This window comes from Trichoplax adhaerens, genomic scaffold (assembly GCF_000150275.1).
Source record: "Trichoplax adhaerens TRIADscaffold_16 genomic scaffold, whole genome shotgun sequence".
In the NCBI taxonomy this organism is placed as follows: Eukaryota; Metazoa; Placozoa; class Uniplacotomia; order Trichoplacea; family Trichoplacidae; genus Trichoplax; species Trichoplax adhaerens.
The window spans coordinates 1,256,985-1,268,254 of record NW_002060958.1 but is presented as its reverse complement, the minus strand read 5'-3'; the positions used below and the strand labels follow the sequence as shown (position 1 = coordinate 1,268,254).

The window sequence follows — 11,270 nt, the reverse complement described above, 5'->3', positions numbered from 1 at the left end:
TCACTAAGAATGAAAAGTAGTACGACTAGCAGAGCTTCTCCTGCTGGAAATACGACTAAGAGAATACCACGTGCTTCTCAATCGCAACGTAATATATAAAATAAAATTTATTTGTATAGTACACTTTTTTATTTAATCCGTGCAAAATGATCTATTGATTATACGATACATTAAATAACAGCTGGTAGTCGTTCCAATTCGCCACCGCGATTAAGTAAACTTTCATCTACTGCAAAAACTCCTACACGAAAAGTACATACACCGACCGTAGATATTACTAAATCGAAGGCTCTACGCCCACCAGCTCCGCCGAAAGTGAAGGAGCCAGTAAAAACAACAAGTAAGAATGACTCAGATAAAACCTCGGTTTGTTATTCGGTATCGTATATACTTGTGTATTTATTCATATTATACCGTTTGGTAGACCTTAAAACATTAACACGTAATACGGAAGTGGAAACTCACGTATGGAATGCTCTGGTAAGAAGATATATAGTCGGGTATAAAAATTTATATTTGCGCATTCTCAAAATATAAACATAAAGCGAATTAATGATTTTAGACTCAAAGGAAAAGCGATACTTCAGCGGATTTCGAATCCGATGCTGGTAGTATGACATCTGAAAGCTCTGTAAGAAGTAACTTCACCTCCCTAAAGGTAACATCACACTGGAAGAGTTACAGTACGGACCATAACGAACAATAGCAATTTTAGAGGCGCTTACGTTGAAAGGTACTAAATTATATATTGCTTACTGATGTAGGAAACTGAAATTGGCCTGACTAAATGTAAAAGTTCGTCGTGGTCTGAACGAATGGAAGGACTTGAAGAATTTATGGGATTGCTAGTTGGGGAACATAAACTGAGGTAAAAGATATTTTTTACAGTTCTCGTTATACTAGATTGTAGACTATTAAATCAAGTGTATATTGAATGCAAAATTGCTGAAAGAATAATTCTTGCTTTGCATAAATACAAACTCGAGCTTAATGATGGCGCTTTCTTCTATATCTGAATGAAATCAAATAACAGTGATTGTTTGATAGTTTACACTCTTGTCATGTTGATACTGAAGATTTATCCAGCCCTGAGTGCAAATAAAGTTAGCCCTTAAATGCATCTGCTACCTTAGGGCTGAGTTTATCTGAAATTTGATGAAGATGTTAGCCATTCATGAGAAAAGCAGTCTGTTGAACACTAGTTATTACAAAGTGTACATGTGGTTCCATCTACTTACTTACCCTGAACCAACAGCTACATTCGCTACTATATTTACTGTAGATTTGTAATACACCTGGTTATAGTAACTGTTCCTTCAAAGTTAATATGTGTCTATACTATCATGTTTGTAAGCTTACGATGTTAACTAATGACACATCACTGTTAATGCAGCTACAAAGATATCAACCGTATCAAGGAGTGCCTTACTCAAATGTTAGACGAGAAACATATGCAAGTATGCTACTGGATATTTTATATAAGACAAAAAAAATTAAAAAATGGTATAATACATATTATTAACTCTATACCAAATAGGTTTATAACAAGTTTTTGAACACAATTTGTGAATTTGTTACCACATATCATAATAAATTGCAAGACTGGTTCTTTACTATATTTACCAAATTGCTGCTAAGAGTAAGCAGTGACATGCCACCACCAGTTTACTCTAAGTTGATCGATGCTTTGGATACCATTCGGTTCGTAAGTTGTAATATGTGCTATAGACGTGGAATATGTGCCATAATAACCTTGACTTCATTTTTAGACGAACCTTTTCCTATGACATCCAATTCATAGCCCTTGTTAAATTTATATCTGAGAATGGAGATCATATCAATATAAAAGTTTGTAAAATGTTACGTACTCACGTTGTTAGCAGTATAGGCTTGTGGCTGTTTATCTACATATCGTTTTTCTGTAATTAATGCGTAGGTAAAATTGGCTTTCCTTAATTTTGCTCGAGAAGTCGCGGAATTAATGGACCCATCTGTATTTGTGAATAGTGTTGGTAAGGATGCATACTTTTGTTATACTCGTTTTTGCAACGATAAGTTAGAATTATTGATATTTACTGGACTTCATAGATAATCGACGTGCAATGTCTCGTATCATAACATGGAGCACCGATCCAAAAAACGTAGCTCTAAGAAAGGTCGTTTCTTTGACTTTCATCGTTTTTTATGCATCTTGTATATCTTACTAAGACGTTTAATCTATTATGCTATCAATACACTAGGCGGCCAATATTGTCATTATAGCTATATTTGAATTAAATAAATCCGAATTTTCTGCTTTGTTATCCAATTTACCGAAATCTTTCCAGGTAATGATATCTACCGACAATTATGATAATGTTACGAAGTTTCTACTTACCCCATTACATTAAAAATCGAGGAATAAAAACCATATCATACCATTTCATTTTATATTCGTAATTTAACCATATTATAATTTATAATAATAGGATATCGCAAGTAGCATGCTACAACAATATCTTGACAGTGGTTGCATGGAAGTTCCTGAAGTAATGATTTATTAAATCCAAGCTTGAAATCTTGTTTTATATAAAGTTCTTAATTAAGAATATATTTGCTTAGTCACCTAGAGCCAGTAGTAAAGTAAGAAGCAGCCCAAGAGGGATGGAAAAAAATATGCCTGGCAAGGATATCTATTCACCTGTAAACACGAATACAACAAAACCACTTATGGCTAGAAAGAATTCAATGGAAGGTAGTCGCCTGCTGTCTTAAATTTTCACAACGACTGTAGTTTTCCTTTATGTAGTTCTTTATATCGTATATGTAATGACATAGTAAACTCATGAAAACCTACAACGATTTTATACAATCATGTCAGTCAAGTATTGAACTTGAAGGTAAATGATGATTCAGCAAAAGTTTATAATGTTTTAGATCATTACAAGCAAGACAATGAATATAATCCAATTTACTATCAGGACGAGAATGAACCTCCATCACCAGTTAGTAATCATGTAGGTGTTTTATAATCCTTTCTAAGTTATTGCTCATTTCAGCTGATATGAACTGATCAATTAAAATATTATATTGGGTAACAGATGCCTAAGCAGCCTAGCCGGCGATCAGAAAGCATCGGTAAGAGTCCATTTTTCATAGCCAATTATGAGGAATTGCTATTTTAAAACTTTATAATGAGTTGACGGAATAAATGATGATGTTTGTTACTCCGATTTGTTAGATCTTATATCAAAGTTAGCCGCTGCCTTACCAACACAATTGCAAAGGTACTAGTATCGCTTGAGTAAGATGCTGTTAGTTACAGTATGTCATTGTAACATGTTATACAAAAAGTAATGATTAATGACGTTGCTACGCAGTTTGGACGAAGTCACAATTACCCTTAAGAATCTACTGCAATTGATAAGTGAAGATGTAACTCTATCTCATTGGGATAAACATTTAAAAGGCTTGGTCTCGAATTTGTTTCAGCTTATTACAACCTACCCTACTGAGGTAAATCATCTTAGCGTATTCCTCGTAAATAAAACGATTTTAAAACTATTTCTGAAATTGCTTTCTATGCATGTAAACAATCTAGACTTCGATCAAAGTACTGTCTTTTCGAATTATGAAATATCTATTCGACCTGCAGTTTTCAAAGTTAACGGATTTAGCGAATGAAATAATAAATAATTTTATTGCATTCGAAGTCACTAATGACGATAGAGAGGTAAATATGATATAATAACTTTAACGAAATGATGATGAATTAATGGATTAAAATGCCCCTATAGGTTTCTCGGATTTCTGAAGAAGCACTCTTTGCGTACGCTGCCGCCGTCCCTGGAGAAGTAATACTTCCAGTCTTAGTTCCTATTATTGAAAAATTTAAGTATCCAAGCAATTTGTCTGGTTTGAAATTATTGAATAAGGTGAGTTTTGTATCATGACCAATTCAAAGAATTTATTCAAATGAAATTAATAAAAAATTTATTTGTGATTGCTACGTATTATTGCTACAGATATTAGATGAAATTCAAAAAGAAGACATCATTCCTAGTTTAGACTATTTAATGCCCGCATTGGTTAAGGTATCTATTGTCAATTTATAGCATAGCGAATAAAAAGTACAATTCTTTCCATTTAACTTAATACTTGCAATTATCTTTTATTTGCCAGTCTTTTCAACATAATGAAAGCAGCGTTAGGAAAGCTTGTGTTTTCTGTCTGGTTGCACTACATAAAATAATTGGAGAAGATCTAAAGAATTACCTGACTGGATTAACGGGATCACAGGTAGATGTAATGATATATTAATGAAATATCGCTATCCATGTAAAAGATTTTATAAATTTAAGCTATAACACATAATGTTACGCTGAATGCTAACTTAAAGACATTACTATTGCATTTACAGATAAAGCTATTACATCTCTACATCAAGCGATCTGTATCTCAAGCGACTACTGCTGCAAATTTCACCGGTCGATAAATTAATTAATTTTACTACTACTATACAATTGTAGTCGTATATGAAGCAATTGTCCGTTACAGTGTCAAATGCATCCCTCAATTTAATGGCATGTAATGTTTAATGCTATGGAAAGTAATTATTTTAGAAAAAAACTTAAATATTAATGCAATGTTTTATGGCGTCACTCTGTTCTATATTACGGAAGGTATAAAAAATATTTTGTGGTAGAATGCTATTCAAATTCTTTTATTTTGCTTTACGAAAATGAATCGAAATTTTAGTATTATATGTACATAAGCTCTAATATTGATGCAGTTTGTTGCATGTTACAAAACATGTAGCTGTAGCGTTCGCAGTATTATTACTTATACAGTATATATATATATATACATTGGCAAGTACCAGCTTGTAATGCCTGATTAATAATACTGTACTACTTTATTATTACCCATATTATTACCTAGCATAATCATAAATAATACATGAAATCAACTAAATAAAATGAATTACGCAGGACCAGATCAATTACAAAAATGTATTATTACGAATTTAATGAACTAGAAATAGTTAGCCTACAGAAATTTTTATTAATTATAATATTGCTTTTGACATTGATTATTATGTAATTTAATGATTTGTTTTTACCCCTTCACGTTAATAAATTATTTATAACCGCAAAGGAAGCACATTTTGGGGATAAAACTCATGACTACAATTATGTAATTATTCGTCTCTATAATAGTGTTTGCTAAGTGCTATAGCATTAATAGCTTATTAATCATTCGATAGCGATCTTGATCGTAAATATTCACGATATGGATCAATTAATCTTTTTTAATAGAAATAGCTACAATTACGAAGTAACGAGTGTTGCTAACACTGCATTGGCTTCTAGATCATAAAATGAAGCTTTTTCGGCTTTTTGCTTTGCGCCTCGGACGAAGCGTTTAAAACTTTGAATAACTCTCTGCCTATAGCAACCAATTTACCTCTTAACGTCTCATCTAATCCCCAGTCTGTTACTACTTGCAATTCACCTCTAGCTTTCAATTGGACAGGAAATGAGAAAGCAATTCCGTACGGAATACCATACCAACCTTCAGAAATGATCGACATTGATGTTATTATGTCGTCGTTTTTTCCGTGCCAAAAATCGGATAATTGTTCAATAATAGAATTAGCAATTGAAATAGACGTCTCTCCTGGGCGTAGTTTAGTAATTTCTTCGTGTCTATCTTTGACAGTAGCTTGAAATGTCCCGTTTATCCACTTATTATCATGAACTAATTCCACAACCGATCTTGAATAATCTGCTGGTCCCATTATTGCACTGTCGCAGTCATATACATGTGATTTGGAAACATCTATAACTTGATTTATTTGTGGATTTCCCCATACAATAACATTGTTAATTTTTGATGAATTAACTTTCAAGCGATTGCTGAGAACAGATTTTGCCCGATTTTCCTGTAATCTGGATGACAACGCAATAAATTTACGCTTAGGTACCTTAGGGGCATATTTACTTAAAACTGATGCCTGATAATTAGCGGCTTCACCGCCAATAAATATAATTCCATCTTTGTCTATGCCCTCTTCTATAACTGGACCGTAGTCTTGATAAATTGCTCTATTCGCATTAATGATGGTTTGCTTATCTTCATCAGAAGCATCAATAGGAATGGAGCTTCCATCAGTTAAAATAACTACTTGAGCATCTTTCACTCCAACGTCTAACTGGCCTGTAGCTGTTATCTTTCTCAGTAGAGGCCCAGCTAAATCTTCTAGTTCCATGACAAGTCCATGCAGTTTTTCTAAATTCTCACCTGAATCAACTAAACGCAAATCTAATTCTTCGTTCTTTCCGAAAGCATCACCATTAGCAAGGCTAAGGACGATATTGTAAACTAAAGAACTGCTCGCATTAGTTATGCATACTCTTAAAGGCCAACTTTTAACTATTTTAGCTTCTGCCAGATCTTTAGCTAAAGTTTCCATGTTTTCATCAGCGACAACAGTTAATTCTTCACTCATCATGCTTGACGAGAAGTGATAATAACCTGAAAAAGGAAGAAAAAATTCAAGTTAAAACTACACATGGTAATCCTATCAAAACGATAAGGAAAAGGTTTCAATGTTATGCATTGGTAACCCTCTTATTAAATATCTATACACTCGTATCGTAGTGCAAGCTGACAATTAACTGTAATGCAACTACTATAGCCATTTCATTTAATGGAAGCCTTGGCAATATCATTGATCTAATTACTGATGTATCCTAGTCATCCAAATGTAAAACGATCGGAACTTACTTTCAACATATTCTAGAAAATCATTACAATCGCCAATAAGTTTGCCGGCGCCACCACGTTCAACTAACTCTCGCCACACTATAGGTGAGGTATCATGCTCAAATCCCATACCTAAACAAGTCTGTCTTAGCCAAGCTTCCCATTCGGACGGATGTTTCGAAATTTTGTGTACCTTAAAATTGGGCAAATTCATGGCTAACTCATCGGCTAATAACTCTGCTTTGGCATAAAAGGGGCAATTTGATCTTCCTGCAATGACGATTAGTACCATGGCTAATTCTTGGTAATGGATAAAGTCAGTTTTATGTTAATAAACAAATTATTATTAATTCTTTGCACGACTGTTTGAGTCTTGATTCAACTTGGATGCTATTAGTCCACTTCTATGATTCCAATTTAGAAAATAATGGCTAAAATTGGCTCTCCTACAGCAATTCAATTCAAACGAATCGGTTCTATTACATTTACTTCTAGCGTTTATACTCCTATCGTTGGAGGATTGAGTACAGTAACGTCTCTCTGTAGGTTTCTATATGATTATATAATATAATTTATTAAACGATAACAGCAATCTCGGAATCGACAACTTCTGTTGCCTAGATACACGACGCACACTGACCATGATTGGACGAATACAGACGTCAAGACGCGCAGACAGTGGCCGACGAGTTCGTTTGCGTACAGTACGGTACCGAGTACTGTAACGAGTGTGTAAAATATATGTCGTAGTAGGGCTTGATTTTATACCGTAAAAAATGCCCAACTTACGACATCTACTTTCTATCTGATGATTGTAGACTAGCGTACTAATTGCCCATACTGACTCTGTTCTAAAGCAAGCACTACAGTCCAGGAAAAATGTGTAAAACTTATGTCGCATGAAGTCACTTAATGTCTTGTTCTTTACTTTAAATTATAGCTTCGGCCCATGACATTTATTTTGTGCGTTGCCGCATTGCTGTACGGTGGCAGCAAGTCCCCAATGCACACTACGGTCTTGCCTACTTGAGCACGGGAAGGAGTCCAACAATGGCTTTACTATGCGCTCGCAGACTAGTTTACAACGTAACCTAATGACGGCAATGCCATCAATCCTCCTAACGTTTGGTGGACTGCTGGCATTTTCCTCATTTCGAGCTGAAAGAATCTCCCGACATTGAACTGATGAGAGCTTAGTAATGGAAGATGGCAAAGATCACTCAGAGCATGATAGTGCTGCAAGTATTGCTGTTGATGGTCTTAGTTTAGACCCAAAGCAACAGAAAGAATTTGAGAAAAAGCTCAAAAAATTGCCAACTAAGGTTAGCTATTTCGATCATGGAGGAGGTAGAGTTGTTCGGTTGATGCAGCTACTGCACAACTGCAACTCGTTTTATAGGAGATGCTCAAGAGGTTATTGCAGTATATTGTTGAGTTATAGTAAGGTTAAGCTCAGAAGAATCTTCATGAGCACCATCACTTTCTGATAATATACCTGATATCATGTAAAAGTTGGAAGTAATGACAGTTGATTCTAAGGTCATGTAGAATACTGCCCAGTACGGCCACCATGGAGCTCGCTAGTAAAGCACATGCTGCTGTAGTTGTTGACGATCAAGGAAGGAACTAATTAAACTAATTGTTGTAATGTTGGTAATATTCAAGATGCTTAATCTATCACAATCTTAATCAGCACGATCACTTTCTTAATTTACTTCATATCATGTGAAAGTTAGAAATAGTGAAGGTTGTTGATTCTAGTGTAATGCAGAATACTAATGTAAATGAGTACGATCACTTTCTTATTAATATACCTGATATCATGTAAAAATTACAAGTAGCAAGGGTTGATGCTATGATAATGTAGAATACTGATCTTAATGAGCACGATCACTTTCTTGAAATGTACCTGATATCATGTAAAAGTTTCAAGTAGTGGCAATTGACTCTATGGCAATGTAGAATACTACCCAGCACGGCCGCTATGGAGCTCGCTAGTAACGCACATGCAGCTGTAGTTCTTGACGACCAAGGAAGGAACTAATTGTTGTAGTGTTGGTAATATTCAAGTTACTTAATCTATCACTATCTTCATCAGCACGATCACTTTCTTAATCTACCTAATATCAAAGTTAGAAGTAGTCAGGGTTGATTCTAGCACGGCTACTAGGGAGCTCGCTAGTAACGCACATGCAGCTTCAGCTCTTGACGACCAAGGAAGGAACTAATTAAACTAATTATTTTAATACTGGTAATAGTCATAATGCTTAATCTATCACGCTATGAATGTGCACGATTACTTTCTCGAAATATACCTGAGTGAGTTTAACTGACTTTGCAGGATTATGACCTGATATCATGTAAAAGTTAGAAGTAGTGAGAGTTGATTGTATGGTTATGTAGAATACCGCCCATCACGGCGACCCGTGGAGCTCGCTGGTAGAGCACGTACACAGTAACTGCAGTTCTTGACGACCACAGAACGGAACGAATGTTAGTAATATTCAAGATGCTTAATCTATCGTGAAATGATTCATTTACCTTCAGGTCGAGCTTAAAAGAGTTTTACCAACGTCTTCAAATTCTTCATGTACACTTGATACTTATGACATTTTTAGTTCAATAAGTAGGACACAATTACAGTTGATCTATGCTACCGGACATACCATAAGAGACCAACCATTGAAGAGATTGACTAGCCAGGAGCTGACTAGGATTCTATAAAATCCTTAGTAGTTATTATGTCGCCAATTTTATTGGATAGCCGAGCTCAGGAGAACCTCTATCAAAGTCTTCTACTTTCTTGAAATGCAGTTGATTTCACGTCTAAGTTATCAAAAGTCAATGATACTGAACTGTAAGAGGAGCTACCATTGAGGAGAGTGTCTAACAGTAAACTCGAAGTTCATACAGCTGCTGATGAGATTTTAATCAATACATATATAGTTAGAGTCTGTAGGATTCATGGTATGAAAGCATTTGATTGAATTAGTATTAAAGTTGCTCAGAATACCATTACTTATCGCAAGACTAAGCCCCGGACAATCATTATACGGTCTGTCAATACCCTACTAGAAATACTATACAGTATTGACATCCGATATCATATTTTGTACGCATAATTATATATATAAAAATTTCATTTATTAAATATTACACGATATCGTAAGAGTTAAACCGTAGGTATGAATTTGGTATTGAATTAGAAAGGTTCATAATGTTTGTGATCAATTCATAAAATAGGCAGATAATGTACAACCTGGTGTAATCTACGTTGGACACATTCCTCATGGATTTTATGAAGAGGAAATGAAAGGATTCTTTTCACAGTTTGGCGACATCAATAAAATTAGGCTATCACGCAGTAAAAGAAGCGGTCGATCGCGTGGTTATGCATTTATCGAATTTTCGAATCAAGATGTAGCTACAATTGTAGCGGAAACGATGAATAATTATATGATGTGTGGCAGATTATTAAAATGTGCGTACGAATGATGATCTACATGCTTAGGGCTATTCTGTATATTTCAAGTAGGACTAGTTAATAGCGAGCACTTCTTACTCGTGTAAATGAAATTTATAGGGAAAAAATTAACTGTTACGTTAGCATTTTTAAATCAAGCCTATAAACGTAACCGATATTGATCATATCTATAGGTCAATTAATGAAAAGCGAATCGGTTCACCCTGAAACTTTTAAAGGTGCTAACCGAAAATTTCGCAAAATTAACTGGAGAGAGTTAGCCAAGAAACAAGCGAATGCAGTAAGTAAATTTATTAAAGACAGAGGAATGACATTTTTCAATCAGTTAACCACGAAATAGTGATTATTGATTTTGATGGATAACTAACTACTAGTATTTTTACTGTATTATTTGTCTAAGGCTTTAATCTTGTCGTACTATCATTGACATTAATTAATTATTAATTCATTCATTCTGTCAAAATTATGAAGCCGAAAACAGATCAAGAGAACACCAAAGTAGTGAATAAGTTAATTAAAGCCGAAAATGTTCGTAGGAAAAAGTTACAAAAACTTGGAATAGACTACCAATTCCCTGGTTATGTAAGTAAATTGCTTTTTCGTGATAACTTTAACTGACAGTAATCTATAAATTGTCCACAACATAGCTCAAACGATATCCTCATATACATATTATAAATAATCAAGTTAACTGTACTTTAAAACCTTTCTCAATAAGTACTCAATCCCCGTCAATTGACCCTACCTAAAAAATTATTATCCAAGGATACTTTTAATCATCTAATGTCTCAATCATATTAATGCTTTCGCAAACAGGCTGCTGGACAAATGAAGACTGCTCAACATACCATCTTTGAAGACTCTTAGTTTAGACTGATCGTAAAATATAGCAGTAATGTTTTATCCTCACATTGTCATCATTATGCTTGTATTATACTAAGATTGTTCCTCCCTTATACAATGTTGCATAACGTTGAAATGTATGAAAGACACAATATAAAGATTTCTAAATGTGTTAATGTGGCATTATTTATAGAAT

General features: G+C 34.4%; 3 protein-coding genes across 3 annotated transcripts; 2 read left to right on the top strand and 1 right to left on the bottom strand.

Annotated features, from left to right (window-relative positions):
- Positions 1-3,776: 3,776 nt before the first annotated feature.
- On the top strand, positions 3,777-4,474 carry TRIADDRAFT_31104 (uncharacterized protein; the record flags this gene model as incomplete). Its single annotated transcript, XM_002116600.1, has 4 exons — positions 3,777-3,914; positions 4,005-4,073; positions 4,162-4,278; positions 4,400-4,474. Coding segments are annotated over 4 exons (399 nt in total), but the record flags the coding sequence as incomplete, so codon positions are not given.
- Positions 4,475-5,347: 873 nt separating this feature from the next.
- On the bottom strand, positions 5,348-7,039 carry TRIADDRAFT_31069 (uncharacterized protein; the record flags this gene model as incomplete). Its single annotated transcript, XM_002116533.1, has 2 exons — positions 5,348-6,516; positions 6,769-7,039. 2 exons carry the CDS (start codon positions 7,037-7,039, stop codon positions 5,348-5,350), a joined length of 1,440 nt encoding a protein of 479 aa, XP_002116569.1.
- A 2,972-nt stretch (positions 7,040-10,011) lies between these two features.
- Positions 10,012-10,816, top strand: TRIADDRAFT_6541 (uncharacterized protein; the record flags this gene model as incomplete). Its single annotated transcript, XM_002116599.1, has 3 exons — positions 10,012-10,228; positions 10,405-10,511; positions 10,703-10,816. Coding segments are annotated over 3 exons (438 nt in total), but the record flags the coding sequence as incomplete, so codon positions are not given.
- Between the last annotated feature and the right edge of the window lie 454 nt (positions 10,817-11,270).